General features: G+C 47.7%; 1 protein-coding gene across 1 annotated transcript in view; it reads left to right on the top strand.

Moving 5' to 3' along the window:
* Positions 1 to 15,272, top strand: part of URI1 (URI1 prefoldin like chaperone) — a 50,628-nt gene extending 35,356 nt beyond the window's left edge. The window contains 8 exon segments of the mRNA XM_040409737.1: positions 5,893 to 5,984; positions 6,065 to 6,125; positions 9,668 to 9,836; positions 10,538 to 10,760; positions 11,821 to 11,963; positions 12,508 to 12,739; positions 14,885 to 14,908; positions 14,911 to 15,272. Of these exon segments, the coding sequence (XP_040265671.1) occupies positions 5,893 to 5,984; positions 6,065 to 6,125; positions 9,668 to 9,836; positions 10,538 to 10,760; positions 11,821 to 11,963; positions 12,508 to 12,739; positions 14,885 to 14,908; positions 14,911 to 15,072 (1,106 nt within the window). The 3' untranslated portion in view covers positions 15,073 to 15,272.
* The last annotated feature ends 3,009 nt before the right edge of the window (positions 15,273 to 18,281 follow it).

Below are 18,281 nucleotides of genomic sequence, written 5' to 3'. Positions count from 1 at the left end.
CACGCCCCTCCCTGTGTCGGCAAGTCCCACCAGCGGGGAAGGGGTTACATGGTAATGCTAAACAGCTGTCAGCTGCGGCGCGCGGCCACCAGACGGCCGCTTTAATAACCTCCCAGTTTAGAACAGGCCAAGGCTCCTGCAGCTCAAGTATTGATATTTTAGAAAGATCGGCAAGACGGGGGAAGGGGAGAGCGTAAAGTATGTAAATCACCCTAGACTGTAATTTTATCGATTTTTAAAGAGGGGGGAAAAAAAGATAATAAAATGCATAGATAATAAATGTCACAAGGTCGAAGGCGGGCGCAGGGGACGCACTGTGCAAATGGAGGATGAATTATTGCCAGCTGTGACGTTACTCCCAGGTCTCTCCGCTTTATAGGTGTAGAAGACGACCGAAGGTGCGCTATATGTGGGGGGCGACACGCTAAATGACGGCTCTGATCTCAGGTCATCTCAGGCCAGGGTTGCATCATGTTGATGCAGCTCCTGTAGGAGGGCGGCACAATTCGGAATGCGTCACCTAATTGGCTGCTCCTCCATCTTTACTCCCAGGTTACACTCCAATATGGCAGCACTTTTACTTGCCATGATCGGGCGCCGGCGCACGTCCTGCAAAATGGTGAAATTCCTTTAATCCAGCATGAGTGGGACCTACAACCTGCTGGATTATCAGAAGTAATGGAGAATCGGACGCCGTATAACGTCATGTATAACATAACTGGCATTTGGAGACCCTGATAATCCGCCGCTTGTTTCTAGCATGGCATTGCCATAGGAGCGCACAAGCCGATTAGGAATTAGTATAGCGGCATTGTCAGTTGTATAAGCATCCAGTAATCCAGAATATTTGATGATCCGGCATCTGTAGTATGTCACTGTGTATGGGGAACAGGATTCACAAAATCACCAGGTCCCTTAGCCTCGAGCAGGCATGGTGGGTGCCACCTAAGGGGCAGATGGGGTAAAGGCTCATTGTTGGTTAGTCGGCCTCCTAATGTACGCGGGGCAATGGCCTGTAACTTGTGGCTCTGCAGTTATTGGCACACTACTACTCCCAGCATGCTCTGATAGCATGCATGTTGGGAGTTAGTGTACAGCACTAAAACTCCTGTGGGGTCCCCAGCATTTTCTCTTACTTGACGTGTACTACTACCCCCATCATTCACTAAATCCACCTTGTCAACTGATGAGGATAAAATGTTCCTAAAAGCCTTCAGCCCAGTCACTTAATGTCCTTGTCCCTCCGCAATCCTCCATCCTACCAGACATGAATGTTAAAGAAGTCTCCCACGTCAAGGCTGCTTCTGCTGCCCATGACATGACATAGGAGAGGCGGGGGCCGCCTGGAATCTGTATAATCGGCTGGCCCCATGACAGAGGACCTGTCGCCTCACCTGACAGGTCTGTTTTAGTAACTACTTGCATTCCCACTTGTGACAAATTCCAGAGCATCTTTTCTTAGAAATCTGCAGTGGACCCCCTACTATTCCTACTAAAAATGTATGAATATTTAAATTGAGAAGAACTGGGTGCTACTGTTCCCTACGTCTGGCACCGTCATCGCTAATCAGACTGTGCAGGGACAAACCCAACATCGGTTTATTCATACTTCCCCAGCAGGAATAACAGAGGAACAACACAGTTTTAAAGGGGTTGTCTCACCTGGAACATTGGTGCACCCAATGTCAGATAGGTGCGGGTCCCATCTCTACAAGGAAGCTCCCAAAGAAAACGAGAGCGCACCGCACATGCACATGCACAGCCGACCTCCACTAATTTCAATGGCGAGTGCTGGTTTGGCAATTTCCGGCAGTTCCATAGAAGTAAATGGAGCGGCTGCGCATGGGCTGTCCTTTAATTTCTATGGGACTTCCGAAAATAGCTGAGCGCACAGCATGGCTATTTTTCAGCCAATCCATATAAATAAATTACGGGGCGGCTGAGCATGCGCGGTGCGCTCATGTTATCGGAGTGCTTCATTCTAGAGATGGGACCCGCACCTATCGGACATTAGTGGCACATCCTACTGATTAGGGATGAGCGAATCGACTTCGGATGCTTCGATTCGCATTAAAACTTCGCTGTGATATATAACCAGTGGTCCAGGTGAAACAACCCCTCTAAATGGCATTTATCATGTAGCGAAAGGTAATACAAGGCACTTACTAATGTATTGTGATTCTCCATATTGCCTCCTTTTGAAGGCTGGATTCATTTATACACTGCTGGTTTCCAGGGGTTACGACCACCCTGCAATCCAGGAGTGGTGGCCGTGCTCGTACAGTCTAGGAAGAAGCGCCGGTCTGGTAGCCGGGACCATAAGAGGCACGCATGCGCAGCAGCTCCCGTCTCGGCCACCTCGTCTCCGCGCTGCCATTTGCTGAAGCGAGACAACCCCTTTAAGGAAAGATGCTCTAGAATTGTTAGAATGCAAGCATTTACTACAGGAGATGGGCCCTGTATTCTGGTTTGTTTGTTTGTTTGTTTTTATTATTATTTTCTAATATATTTATCTAATAGATGAATTTTTCCCTACGTTTTCTGATCCTCTTTGGTAAAGGTGTTACAGTGTTCTCGCCATAACAGGAATGACAGACATGGAATTGAAAACCCCCAATTTTGGGTAAAAACATAAAAGTGCCCTCTTGGGTGAAGAGAGGTGAGGAGGTATGAAAAAAGGCCACCTCCTAAACATCTTTTTCAGTAGGGGGGAGTAACACCCTCAATAACACAAAATTAGGCCTCATGCACACGGCCGTTCCGTGCATTGAGGGCTGCAATTGCGGTCCCAAATGCACGGGCAACATTCGTGCAGCGGGCCGGACCCATTCAACTTGAATGGGTCCGTGGTCTGTCCCACCGCTAAAAAATATGTTATGTCGTATTTATTTGCGGTGCGGAACAACGGAAAGAAACACCACGGAAGCTCTCCGTAGTGCTTCCGGTGTTCCGTTCCGTGACTCCGTTCCGCATCTCCGGAATTGCGGACGCATTCAAGTGAATGTGTCTGCATCCGTGATGCGTGGTGCACAAGGCTGACGGCCGTGGATTGCCGACCCGCTGTTTGCGGGCCGCAATACAGCCACGTGCATGAGGCCTTAAACTAATTGAGCAAAAATTACTAATTTTAATATGTTCAGGTTCAAGTTGCGGAGGGTAAGGCCGACCATAGACCTCCCGTAGCTGCCAGCCGACGATTACCTCTCCAAACCACCCCCATACACAGGCATGCTCGGCCCGGCCCAGTGTGCACGTGTCCCCTAAGGGCAGTGTAGTTTACACAGATTTCGCTGCATTTGTTACTTGCCGACTTTGTCTGCGGATTTGCTCTTTGCATTGCAAGGGATGGATTCTGCGCTGAAAATCCGCAGAAGCGATGGTCGTGCTGAGAATTTCGAGCTCCGCCCTGCAGATCTGCTTCCACGCTTTTGAAGATCGCCTCTACGTGGCCCCGGCGTCACGCTGCAGATTTTCCGCCGCGTGCAGGTCACTCTCTAGGGACAGAGGAATAAGCCCCCTGCCAGACTCCGCCATGTCTTCCTGAAAAGGATTGGGCATGTTGAAATCAAACAGTCCTCCGCGTTACATGGTCCGTGCCCCCTCCCCTTTAATGTTATTTAATAAGTGGACACATAATATCAAAAATAATTCCAAATGTTTCGCGGTAACCTCCTCTTTCCTTCCCTTTTAATATTTTGCCGTCGTCTTGGGGTGTAAGGGAAGGGAGAAAAAAAAGTTATTGATTTGACCTCCTACCTAAAATAATGTTCTTTAGATCCGGCGCTGGTTAGACACATTATCTTGCTGGGTTCAGTGAAGCAAAAACATTCCACAACCTCAACCTTTTCCCTGACCCTCTGCTTTTAACAACTGCCGACACCGTTTTGCGCTGTTCTGTGACCATGCACCGATGAAATCTGTCAAACAGCTTCTTGAGTTATTAGGCTGTCTGCGTCTGACCTTTCTGCAATCAAAGATATATGACTTAAGGGCTCAGATTTGCCATGGCAACCGGTCCAATTTGCCGCCGTGAGAAAAGGTCTAATTGTTGCAGAAATTTAATGATCTAGAGCGACATCAGGGCTGCGAGATTTTATGAACTGTTTACACCGTCATTTTCATTTTGTTAATGCCATCTCTCTCTTTTTTTTTTTTTTTTTTTTTTTCTCTTCTCCTTCTTCCCCTTATTGTAACCCGTTCGCCGCAACAGCTGTCTGCACGCAGGAGAAGCGGGGGGGAAACAAAGGTGGGGGGGGTAAAAAAAAAAAACACATAAAAATCAGCTGCGGCTTTATGGAGATGATTGCAGAGTCGGGTGTATTTCGGGAGCGCCTTCCGCTGCCAGATATTATTAACGCTTAGGTTTTTGCTATGTTAATTAAGGAGAGGCGATACTGAAAAGCCCCTCTTACTTAAAGGAAAGGGGGGGGGGGGGGGGGGAGTCAAAAATGGGAAAAAAATAATTGCAAAAGTGAAGGAGCTGGATCTGCCACGTGACCTCTGGGGGGCCGTTTTCGCGGGTCATCAGCAGTGACAGGCCGGGCTCGAGGACAGTGTCCTTACTGGGGAAGAACAATGAGCAGAATTAGTGCACCAGACGGGAAAGAAAACACAGCCCATGAGAAGGTCCGCGCGCCGGCCTGCGCCCCACCACAGGGCCCAGCGTTCAGTTCCTGCATTTTTTTATTTTAAAAGACCTGGTTTTGTCGTAAGAGCGTGTCCGGCCGCAGAGACTCAGTTAGGGCGCATTCACACCACCGTGCAAATTTGTGGAAGGGAGCAGGCGACCCATTATAGAAATGCCTATTCTTATCGGCGATTGCGGACAAGAATAGGACATGTTCTATCTTTTTTGCGGGGGAACGACTGATGTGGACATCTTTTGTGGCCCCATTGAAATGAATACGGTGGTGTGAATGAGCCCTTAGGAGGTCCCCACAGGCGCAATTAACATGACCACGTTTTTTTAAGGGTTATATATAGAGCCTTAAAGGGGATTGTTATTGGTTACTGAAATCCGGTGGGATTGTATGGCGTGGGACGGGCTCAGTCCAGTAACGTGCTGCAGCTCTGACAGGATAGGTGATTGCTGAATGGTGGGGGCCATCGATCACATGAAGGGGGTCCCCTGTGTGAATGGAGCGGTGGTCACACACAGTCTATGACACTTGAAGCCACGGTGGAGTGCTGCACCAGTCACACAGGGGACATGGGACACTCTCGTAAAGATTGATGTGTGGTGTTATTACCTGCAGTGCTCGGGGCTCAGCAGGTCGTCTACACCCCCGACCCCCCCCCCCCCCCCCCCCCTGCCCGTTGTACTTTAAGAAATGGAAAGTTACCAGTTATAAAGCTTTTCCTCAAAGGAACAACCAACTCCAAAAAAAAAGTTTCATCAAAATCAAATTGAAGGCCCTGAAACGCGCCGGCATCCGCTGGAACGACTAAAGAGATTAGCGCGCGCTGCGTACACAAAAACTGCAGATACTCAATAGAAAAGTATTTGTGATGCGTCTGGGGAGCCGTCGAGGCAAAAGCCCAACATCGGCGCCCCCCTAATCAGGTTTATATGTACATTTTATTGTGTTTTCACCCAGAACTGCTGTGTAGAGATCTGTGACCGTATAATCCTAATGTTCATATCTATTCACATCAAGCTGCACCCCCCCCCCCCCCCCCCAATCCACTTCACTGACAGCAAGCAGAGGTCTGGAAAGCGAGTAATTTGAAATGCAAACCTTAGTGGGAAGTTGAATAACTGTTCACTATGCAGTGACTCGCTGACGGGCTCCTCCGTGGATGATCGCCAGCAGCATATGTTGGGAGTTGTAGTTTTAGGGGCAGTACATTGATGAATGTTATGGTGTGACCTGAGCATTTCTTGTCTTCCAGATGTCAGGGAAGCCTTGGATGGATATCAGCAAGCCAGGAAGAACTTTGAGTCCAGGGTGGAGTTCACAAAGGACCTGCAGAGGATGAACAATGTAAGGGGCCACACGAGGGCTGGGGGAGGGGCGGTATAGATTGGATATTACTGATCTCCCATCTCTTGCTTCCGGTGCAGGAATCCGGCGAGTTCTTTGATATCAAGGAAGAAGTGAACACGGACACAGTGTGCACCAAAGGTATGCCGCCTGTAATCCTCCTTACAGTGTATCCACCGTTGTATCACTGCCTCCTTACCGCTACATTGACTAAGGGCTCATGCACGCGGCTGTTCCGTGCATTGGGGACCGCAATTTGGGGTCCCCAACGCATGGCAACATCCGTGTGGCTGCCGCAGACAGATCCAGGCCCATTCCACTTGAATGGGTCCGTGATCTGTCCGCACCGCAAAAAAGTATGCATGCACTACTTTTTTGCGGTGCGGAGGCATGTACAGTAAACTCCCGGAAGCACTCCGTAGTGCCTCCGTTCTGCATCTCCCGCATTGCGGACCCATTGAAGTGAATAGGTCCGCGATCTGTCATGTGGGGTGCACACGGGCCGTGTATTGCAGGCCGGGCAACGGCCGTGTGCATGAGTCCTAACACCCTGGAGAGGGGCATTGCTCGGAGTCTTGTGCTCTATTCTCCAGTCGTCTTCTGCACTATATGGCGTCATTTTCTTCTCTGTTCACCATCGCTCTTCTCCGTACAGTCGTCTGATCTAAACCTGCTGAAATAATAGTACACAATCTGTCACTTTCATACACCGCTCCTCATTTTACCACTGTACATGTTGTCTCCTTGTAATCGGCTGATCGTTGCAGGTTAGGCTTTAGAAAGCTGATGGTTTCTCCTGCAGCGGCCACTACAGGTGGAGTGCAGTACTACACGCTAAATAAAGAGCTGATGAAACATGGCCGCAGGTAGAGGTACCATCAATGAGATTGTGTAGCACAATTCTATGATCTTGTGCAGTTGCATGCACACGTGTAGCGCCCATGAATGATGAGGTCACATGACTATGGATGTGACATCACAGGGACAACGTTTCCTTTGGCTTTTACACCATTTACAATATTCTGTTGGTTAGTAGATCATTTTCACGTTGTATTTTATGTCATTGTGCTGTGCAGCTTTTATCAGTTTACAGTATACGTTGTTTTTCAGGTCTTCGTCAGCTCTGCTTGCTGGCAGCGAATGGAAACATTCTTCCTGCTTGAACAACCATCCTGATCATATTTAACTGACACAGGTGCAGGGCTTGTCACAGTGTGTCGGAACGCTCTCATGGCTGTGCCTCTGTCAGCTGGATGTGATCAGTGCGGGTTTCTACCCACCTGATGTAACACGACTGTTTCCATTCACTGGCAGCCAGCACAGATCTTAAAAATTAGAAATGGAATCACAAATGGTGGGAGATTTGCTAAGTAAAATGTACCAGATTTGTGTATTACTCTCTATACCTCGTTAGACTGTGAAAAAGGGAACCTTTATTTTAGTGACTCATTCACGTAGTATAAGTCGACCATGAGCAGGGATACGGGTCCTTGCTTAGAAATTGTTTTGTGCACACAGCTCCTATGAAGACCTATGTGTCTCCATGGTTACAGACTACAAACAAATCCTGTGTAGTCGGGTCATGCAGTTGTGTATTAAGGTCTTCTCTTCTGGATAACCTACAGACTCGGGGAAGGCAGCAGGGACAGACATGCTATATTTGCACCTGCTCTGGAGAGCCAGGGGCCCACACACTTACTCACACAGGGGCCCTTTGCCATCTGTGTCTGCTCTTAGGAGACAGGGACACACAACTGTATTTTGGAACATATGGAAGCTCGTGTAGCAAAATGATGAGAGGGCAAGCAAAAGTTGCAAAAGTCTTCATCCCCCTTAGAGTTGTATTACATTTCCCACGGCCGTCTGATGCTTTCAGTCTCTCGTCTTTCTTAGACGTGCAGGTGTCTATAGGCTCTGCACGTATGATACATGTAGGGAGCGGGCCTCCTCTCCCCATCGCCTGCGCTGATGTCAGCCGCTGTTTACCGCATTGATCTTTTGCTCTCTGCCATCAAGGCCAATTGTTTTAAGAGGGATTAAAATTCATAGCGGAGCGGAGCGAAGATTCTGTGTTGCATCTTCTATTACCGGCGCAGGAGACTTGCAATGAGAGGGAAGATTTCAGATGGCAATAGAAATAAACGAGTTGCATAATCACGTTGGGGGGAGGGAGGGGGGGGATGGAAAAACAGGTCGGAGTTCTGCTCACCGCCTCCGAATCTGTACTCAAGTCTGACTGCAGCGCGGTGTGGCTCCGCTCTAACTAGACTTTTAATGACCACCTGTGTGCTCCCGGGTCCACGCGCAACAAATAGGACCTGTCTTAGGGTACTTTCACACTAGCGTTTTTCTTTTCCGGCATAGAGTTCCGTCACAGGGGCTCTATACCGGAAAAGATCTGATCAGGCATATCCCCATGCATTCTGAATGGAGAGTAATCCGTTCAGGATGCATCAGGATGTCTTCAGTTCAGTCATTTTGACTGATCAGGCAAAAGAGAAAACCGTAGCATGCTACGGTTTTATCTCCGGCGAAAAAAACTGAAGATTTGCCGGAATGCCGGATCCGTCCTTCCGGTCTGCGCATGCGCAGACTGAAAAAAAGGTGACAAAAATAAATGCCGGATCGGTTTTGCTGGATGACACCGGAAAGACGGATCCGGCATTTCAATGCATTTTTTTGGACTGATCAGGCATTTTTTCGACTGATCAGGATCCTGATCAGTCTTACTAATGCCATCAGTTGGCATGCGTTTTGCCTGATCCGGCAGGCAGTTCCGGCGACGGAACTGCCTGCCGGATCTCTCTGCCGCAAGTGTGAAAGTATCTTTTTTTCTTTTTTTTTTGGGAGTAGGGGGATAGTCATATCTCATCTGTATCTGCTGCCTCTCAGAAAGCCTGATGAAAGGAAATACATAATTTCCGCTACGTGTGGCCATAGCATAGCGCACACAGTGATGTCATATGTTCTGAATGTACTCTGTAATGTTAAAAAGATTCAGCTCCATTTAGATGCTAGGTGTGGGGTTTGACGACGAGCTTGCTGATTGTTTCCAAACACCGCCAGCAGAGTTGTGACAATAGCACCGCAGTACACAGTGACTGCACCAGCAGAATAGTGAGTGCAGCTCTGGAGTATAATACAGGATGTAACTCAGGATCAGTACAGGATAAGTAATGTATGTACACAGTGACTGCACCAGCAGAATAGTGAGTGCAGCTCTGGAGTATAATAAAGGATGTAACTCAGGATCAGTACAGGATAAGTAATGTATGTACACAGTGACTGCACCAGCAGAATAGTGAGTGCAGCTCTGGAGTATAATACAGGATGTAACAGAGGATAATTAATTTAATATCTATACACAGTGACTGCACCAGCAGAATAGTGAGTGCAGCTCTGGAGTATAATACAGGATGTAACTCAGGATCAGTACAGTATAAGTAATGTACACAGTGACTGCACCAGCAGAATAGTGAGTGCAGCTCTGGAGTATAATACAGGATGTAACTCAGGATCAGTACAGGATAAGTAATGCATGTACACAGTGACTGCACCAGCAGAATAGTGAGTGCAGCTCTGGAGTATAATACAGGATAAGTATGAATATACACTGTACCTCTGTGGGGGAATGTCCTTTACATCTGTAGATTCTCTGCTAATGACGGCTAATTTCCTCACAGGCAAACACCGTACAGCTCACAAACCTCACTCTAAACCAAAGGCCGCAGACAGCTCCAAGGTGGATTTCCGGGAAGGAGAAAGTAAAGATGGCTTCATAGACAACGCAGAGCTATGGGCGAGGCTGGAGGAGCTGGAGAAGCAGGAGGAGATGCGGGGAGAGCTGGAGCAGTAGGTCGCCCTGATGGTTGTGGGGGGAACTTGTACGAACGTCAGCCAGAACCAGCGCAATGGCTGCCCAGGCCAGACACGTACAGACCATTAAAGGGGTTCTCCAGCTTTATGTAGATTAGGGTTTTTATGGCTCCGATTCAGGACATTCTGGTTTCCACCCAGAGGCTTAAACCACTGAATAGACATAAAACTTCTCACAGCAGAAGGTTTGTTACAGTTCACTCACGTATTGACAACTCTAAGCAAATCGGCAGCACAAATACCTCTGCTGGCGTGTCGGTTTGCTACATTGTATCAGTGCAAGCTGTTATTTTTATTTTTTTTGTTTCAGTCGGGCGGGAGATGCGGCTGCAGCGGTATTTGTCCGGCCGCCTCTCGGCGTGTTTGCCGTGCTGCGGCCGAATCTCCCGCCCGTCCCCATTATAGTCCATGGGGCCGGGACGGACTTCCGGCAGCACGCGTGTGCAAGCGTTAGTACAAATCCAGCAGTCTGACTGACAGACCTAACGCTAGTGTGAAAGTAGCCTAATTCAGGATGGTTTTTAAGCCACTGAATGTCAACATTTACTGACTGCAAGCAGAGGTCTTGGTAAGGAATGGAAACACAATGTAAGCTAGAGAAATTCTAATTAAAGGAGGCCTCCACCCAAAACTCTCTAGGTTTCAGGGGGACTCTAACTTTTTTTGTCTCGTTGTAGAAATAAAACTAATGAAGAAGACAAAGAGAATCTGAAGACCGATCTGAATGTGGATGGTGACTACCGAGCTCAGGGCAGTCGTGCCAAGTCCGAGTCGACGCAGAACAGGCCTTACGTCAACAGCTCCATATTATCACACCACAGCGACGAGGAGGAGGATTTGGGAAGCGGAAAGAATCCAGTGGCGACAATACGATTTTCTCATATGGTAGAACCAAAAAGGGTGAGCGCTTACAACGGCCAACCACCACTCGGGTCTAGATAGATTGGCCCCCAGGCGTCTTCATGTAAATCAAGTATAACAAGCATTTCGGCCACTGTCCAGTAGTCTGTTTTAAGTTCTGTGCTATTTTCAAGATCTCTGCTTCCTGTCAGCGAGTTTTAAACCCTGTCTGCTGTCACACTGGTTTTGCTCTCTTGTGTAAACTAGGTCAAGATCAGTTTTAGGGATCGACCGATTATCGGTTTTACCGATATTATCGGCCGATATTCAGGATTTTGACAGTTATCGGTATCGGCATCTATTTTGCCGATATACCGATAACGTATTGGGAACACAGATCGTGCTGCTCTCATCGCTCTCCGTGTTCCCTCAGCAGCACAGGGGAGAAGGAAGCAGTGTCTCCTCCCCCTGTGCTGCTGCTGCAGCCAATGAGAGGGGAGAAGACAAGAGGAGGGGAGGGGCTGTGGTCACTGCGCCACCAATGAACATAAATCTCTCATTTATTCATATACAGGAGGCGGGAGCTGGCTGCAGAATCACATAGCCGGCTCCCGACCTCTATGAGCGGTAGCTGCGATCTGCGGTAGTTAACCCATTAGGTGCCGCGGATCGCAGCTACCGCTACACATTAACAATAAAAATATTCATTTTCAGCAGATGTGTGTAGGAATTTTTTTTTTTTTCAAAAATGAAATTTCACAGAATATCGGTATAAATTATCGGCTATCGGCCTGAAAATTCACAAATTATCGGTATTGGTATCGGCCCTAAAAAATCTATATCGGTCGATCCCTAATCAGTTTTCATCCTCTGGATGTAAAAAAATAAAAATGAATTCCATTCACTGACTGCAAGCAGACATCCTGAAGATTGCCCAGAACTAAAATGCAAAGGCCGACTATTCTAAAGCAGTTTTTTGCCATAAATAGTGCGAAAAAGTTATAAACCATGACATGTGCCAGCTTTATCCTAAACTGAGACTTTTCTCATCATTCACCAACTTTTTCAGATTTTTCAGTCTGAAATATTATTCTTTTTTTATTATTATTTTTTTCCACAGGTGAGAATAAACACAGGAAAAAATACAACTTTAAAATACAGTGAAAAGAAAGAAGAGGCAAAAAGGAAAAGGAAAAACAGTAATGGAAATGGTCACTCTGCCCCGGAGCTGCCAGTGATCAAGACCCCGGCCGACATTTACAGGTAGAGGCCACACGCAGACAGATCTCACGTGCTGCATACAAGTGCCCCGAGGGGATTCTACTGCCAATGTCTGCCGAATTACAGGGCCAACGTTACCCACATAGCACAAGCCCAGAGCCATCTCACTCGTCCCTATGTCAGAGGGGGTCCCCAGCTTTGTAGTGCTAGAAATCCCCTGCAGTGGCTGAACTTACCACTAGGGGGAGCTTAAAGGGCTTATGTGCCAGCATTGCAGAGATAAATGATGTTTTAATATATGCAAACGAGCCTCTAGGAGCAACGAGGGCGTTGTTGTTACACCTAGAGGCACTTTGACAGGGCCAGGCAGCGAAAATGTCACCATTCCTAGCCACTGACTTATGCACAGAGTTCAATGGGCACTGTATAAATGTATACAAAGTGAGCTCCCTCTAGTGGTGGATTCATGTAGTGAGAATTTTGGCTGTGTGAAAAGTAGGATAGGAAATTGGAGCTCTGTGAAATATTTGGCTTTAATTATTTCCACCAGTCCCCCCGGGTCTGAGCTGTGTACTTTACATTGCAGAGTGTTTGTGGACGTGGTCAACGGAGAATACGTCCCCCGGAAATCAATCATGAAGTCGCGAAGCCGTGAGAACAGCGTGTGCAGCGATAACAGCGATCACAGCTCCCACGAATTTGAGGAGAGGAGAAGCTTTATAAGAAACGTCAGCCTGGAGGACAACACCTTTAGCGACCACAGCGAAGAGGACGACCGGGGGCATAAAAAGGCTTCCCCGTTGTCTGGACCATTAGAGGTGAGATCGGAGGTCCGGCCATGGCTAGTCTCCATTGAGCCCCTTGGTCTCTCCAACCTGTGTCTCTCTCCGGCACTTGCAACATGAAAGCTTGACGCATGCTGGGAGTCGTAGATTGGAACAGATGGAGATCACTACAGTACGGACCAGGCACAGGGAATAATTGTAGTCCTAACTGTCAGTGAAAGGAATCGTTAAAGAAGTGACACAGACCTCTGCTTGCAGGCAGGAAAATCTCTGCACATATTTCACCCCTATGTATTACCTAGCAGACCCCAGGATCGCTCGGGTTTAAAAGGGTTGGATCATGGCAGCAACCCCTGTCCACGTTTTCCTATCTGGGAATGTGGACGTTAAAGGCGGTCTATGCTCTAGATCTGACGGCTAATCAGACATGTCTTCCCTCAGCAAAATCCGTGTCTGCACTGCATTTTGTAAGGGGTTTTCTCTGAGAAGACCCCCATGAAAAGGCCTGTCTATTAAATCTGTAAGTCACTAAGTCCCAGTGACCATAGGGAAAACCCTGCTGTTCGGACCAAGAGGAAGTAGTCAGGAGAACCTGTGCCGCATTAGGATTTTATGGCGATTAATAATTTGTAGTGCTGCCCACATACAATATTCTTGCCCCAGTCACGTTTGTGAAGCCCCTGAAAGCAGATCATTCCTCAGGCTGTGCTCTCATGATCTGCGCAGCGACCTCACTATCACGTGTGCTGAGGAGCTTACAGACTGACGAATGGTGGAGCAAGGAGCTGATGGCTTCCTGCTTCACCATTGCATTCAACTGTATCTGTGTCCTTGGGACGCAGATACAGTTGAAATCAGGACATACCGCACCCCTTCTGGGGCCGCGCCGAAATCCAGGCCAGTTAAGAGGTATGTTGTAGTGACTGGTGGAATCTGTGCTAGAAATATTATCAGAGCAGTTCTCTCTGGGCTCCGTTCACACATCCGTGTGTGTTTTGCGGATCCACGGATCCGTAAAACACTGACACCGGCAATGTGCGTTCGGCATTTTGCGGACCGCACATTGCCGGCACTTAATAGAAAATTCTAAATGCCTATTCTTGTCCGCAATTGCGGACAAGTATAGGTCATGTTCTATTTTTGTTATCATTGGAAGTGCGGGTCCGCATTTCCAGATCCAGGCAGCACTCAGAAATGAATGGGTCCGCAATTCCATTCCTCAAAATGCGGAACGGAATTGTGGATGTGTGAATGGAGCCTTACTGTGATAGCAGTACCATTCCCTCCATAGTCATGAAGGAAGGGCAATCTTCATATAGCACAAACGTATTCTGTAGCGCTTTAGAATCCGGAGGGGACGCGTACCACCAATTACATCACAGTTCAGATGTATAGAGGTGCATGGAGTGTGGGGATAATGGGACAGGAGCCGATTCATGAAATGTAATAGTTCGCCCTCAATACATGTATTTTTAGTGCACACTGCTAACTATGGATGTTGGGAATGAATCGGACTGTCTGGGGTAGAGCGTTCCAGAGAACTGGTGCAGAAGGTAGAGCTCAGGTAGGGTGGTAGATGGAGACATCGGGCGCTTCAGCACAGTGTGTGTGAGTGATGCGTGTAAATTGTACGTTATACAGGATGGGCAACCAGGGCATTGATGCAATCACTGGGACAGGATATAGAGGCATGTACACTGACTGGCATGGGGCAAAGGCATCAGGACGGTGACTAGCACGTGGTGGAGGCATCGGTCACTGGGACAGGGAAGATACATCGATGCAGCAACTGGCACAGGACGGCGGCATCGGTGCAGCAACTGGCACAGGACGGAGGCATCGGTGCAGTGACTGGCACAGGGGTGGGGGCGTCAGTGTAGCTGTTGGACTGGCTGCTGCGTGGAGGATGAATTGGAGTGGGGAGAGATTAGTGCGGGCAAGATGATTAGTAATGAAGGACATAATGAGTTTTTGATGTACAGGTGGTATAAGCGGGCAAGTGACTGAATATAAGGGGTGAGGGAAGGATCCAAGCTGATCATAACCCCAAGACATAACTTCACGACCACGTGAAGCATATTGCTTTGTTTTATGTGCGTACCTGTGGGCAGGGACGATACATTTGTGCCTCTCCTTCCTTTAAGATCCACTGACCATATGATTATCGCTATTTTCCAGCCATTTTCAGGAATGGTAATAGAAAAAAGAGCCTTTCTTGTATATCCGTGCCAGTGACTGGCATCGCCCACCCCAGCCTGCCCACCATCCAGGAAAGAAAATCTGAAGAAGTCACATCAGAGGTCGTCGAGGAGGCACCAAAAAGAGTCTCGAAATTCAAAGCCGCCAGAATACAGCAGAACAAATAACTCCCGATCCCACGTCCCGCAGCGGTCAGGTCTGGATCCTGTTTACTTGTTCGCTCTGTGCCAGATGATGGGCGGTGTTGTCCTCGCCGTTACCTGTAATCATGACAATAATTCACAATCACTTTGATAATGTCTTTTTTTAAATAAATATGCAATTTTCACCATTTACTTTGAGTGGTGCAGTCTGCAGAGTTTACTTGTGTGTCTTAAAGTGACGGCGAGGGACTCCATAAACGCCCCCCAGATCCTATGCTGCACACAATGATGGGGGTTATAGTCCGCCATTTCATAAGATTTAGACATTTTTGCCATGCATTTTTATTGACAGGACGTGGAACCCTTCAGGATTGTTCTGCTCAGGAGAGTCATATCAGGTGCCGTCATGTAAAGTGACGGACCTGCACCCCAGCAGGGGGTTTCCAAAATGGAAGGAAGCGGCACATTGTGCCAAATCGCGACACCCGAGTACAAAGCAGACATGAGGGTGAGGAGACGGATGGACAGGGGCTCATTTTAGGTGGAATTTCCCTTTAAAAGGGACCTTAACCTCTACTGAAATCACAGAAGGTGCAGCAGTTTCTCGGAGCTCTGCTTTTTCAGCCTGCAGATCACATATCCTGTATATTTTCTATGGATCCGTACTCCGCCTGCTGGAAAAGCAGAGCTGAGCAGATGCAAGCCAAAGATGCAGAGCTCTGCGAGAAGCGCTGCTGCCCCTTCCCGGCTCTCAGTAAAGGTTTGAGGCCAGACACAGACGAGCGAGTTCAATGCGAGAAACTCGCTGCATGTGTCAGTGTGAGTTCCGGTTCTGACCTCCGCTCCTCTGAAGGATCGCACTGCATTATGTCAATGTAATTCAATACATTCCAGGTCTCGCAAGAACACACGGCATTATAAATCGGTATAAGGGCTCATTCACACAAACGTAAGGGCTCCGTGCCCGTATTGTGCACTTCATGCTGTGGATGCGGCCCTATTAACTTGAATAGATCCACGATGTGCAAGATACGGCAAAAGATAGGACATGTCCTGTCTTTTGCGGAGGCATGGATCGGAAGCTCATGGAAACACTCTGATGTGCTTCAGTGGGCTTTTGGATCTGTGCTTCAGCCCCGCAAAAGATAGGACATGTCCTATCTTTTGCGGATCGCTGACCCATTCAAGTCAATGGGTCTGCACCGCAATGCGGGACTCACAAGGCCTAAGCCTGTGTAGCGGTCTGCAACATAGAGCCCTAATGCTGTGCGAGCCGGTCAGAGGTCAGGACTCACACGCGGCGAGTTTCTCGCATTGAACTCTCCTGTCTGTCTGGGGCCTAAAGAGTAGTACACCACGCAGGGGAATGTAGCGTAAAGTAAATGCCCCCTTAGTAATGTGGTCTTCTAGGGGATAATATAAGCTGCTACAGTGAAACTCACTGCAAAACTGTGCAACTGTAACGTTAACTCTCTTGCCCTAGAACAGTGATGGGGAACCTTTTAGAGACCGAGTGCCCAAACTGCAACCCAAAACCCACATGTTTATCCCAAAGTGCCAACCCTGCAATTTAACCCGAATACCAATATAGTAGATCTTCCATGTGCTTTATCATTGCGCTATAATAACCCGCCTGCATTCAGTGTGCTGCCTGTGCTGTTCATAGCGCGCCCTGTGCTGATGAATGGCAGGATAAGTCTAAGGAATATTGGTACGCCATAGACTTTTTCCAGGGCGGAGAGGGCTCTGGGTGCCGCCTCTGGCACCGGCCTAGAAAGTTAAACTCCCTATAAAATTCCCTTTCCCCAGTACAGGGTGCATAGCCCACAATGAACGCCATTCTACAGAATAACTTGAGTCACCTATACTGGTCCTGTGTTATACTCCAGAGCTGCACTCACTATTCTGCTGGTTATTATTGGAGGGCAGACACCTCCAGCAGCTTAGATGAGGATTTTTTAATGTAGTAAAAAGTACAGTAAATCACCAGAGCAAGCTCTGTGCAGACCCTGAACAAGCAAGTACATGACGTCACTCAATGGACTCAGCATGTAATCTACATAAGAAGTTATGTGTACTCCAGCAAACATATATTGTCTATATAAGGGCTCATGCACCTTTTTTTTTTTTTTTTTTTTTTTTTCAGTGTCTTTTCCGTTTTTTCTTTTGTGGTCCGTATGCGGAACCATTCACTTCTATGGAGCCGCAAAAAAACTGAAATGACTCTGTGTGCATTCCATTTCCGAATGGCCATTCCACAAAAAAAATAGAACATGTCCTATTATTGTCCACATTACGGCCAAGGATAGGACTGTTCTATTAGGGGCCGGCTGTTCCTGTTCTGAAAAATGCAGAATGCACATGGCCGGTATCCGTGTTCTGTGGATCCGCAATTTTCAGACCGCAAAACACCCAATGGTCATGAGCCCTAAAGCAGTGTAGGCCATTACTGCAGGAATACCAGGTTCTGTGCATACATGTTTTGGTTGATGTGACTTTCATGGTTGTCAGCCATCTTGATTCCTCTGTCATATGGTTCCACAAATGCAGCCTGCATATCGTATCATGCCTCTGAAGAGACAGAGAGGGTGAAGTTTCCTCACACTAAGGCCTATTGCACACGACCGTATGGCTTTTTCAGTGTTTTGCGATCCGTTTTTCACGGATCCGTTGTTCCGTTTTTTGTTTCCGTTGTGTTTCCGTTTCTGTTCCGTTTTTCCGTTCCGTTTTTCCGTATGGCATATACAGTATACAGTAATTACATAGATAAAATTGGGCTGGGCATAACATTTTCAATAGATGGTTCAGCAAAAAACAGAACGAAAACGGAAGACATACGGATGCATTTCCGTATGTGTTCCGTTTTTTTGCGGACCATTGACTTGAATGGAGCCACGGACTGTGATTTGCGGGCAATAATAGGACATGTTCTATGTTAAAACGGAACGGAAAAACGGAAATACGGAAACGGAATGCATACGGATACATTCCGTTTTTTTGCGGACCCATTGAAATGAATGGTTCCGTATACGGAACGCAAAAACGTCCAGTAAACGGGGAAAAAAAACGTCCGTGTGCAATAGGCCTAAGGCCTGACTCCCCTGCCTTCTGCTTCTGATGGGTTTCTTCCTGTCGGTTCAGGGAGGAAAGCAGTGTGAAGCTCATCTCCTAGGATACACTGGAGATTCTGCACACAGTGAGTTGGGAGTTTTAGATCTCTGCAGCCAATCATT

Source organism: Bufo bufo, chromosome 10, assembly GCF_905171765.1.
Source record: "Bufo bufo chromosome 10, aBufBuf1.1, whole genome shotgun sequence".
In the NCBI taxonomy this organism is placed as follows: domain Eukaryota; kingdom Metazoa; phylum Chordata; class Amphibia; order Anura; family Bufonidae; genus Bufo; species Bufo bufo.
The sequence above is the reverse complement of the archived record's forward strand: the minus strand, read 5'-3'. Positions and strand labels throughout refer to the sequence as shown.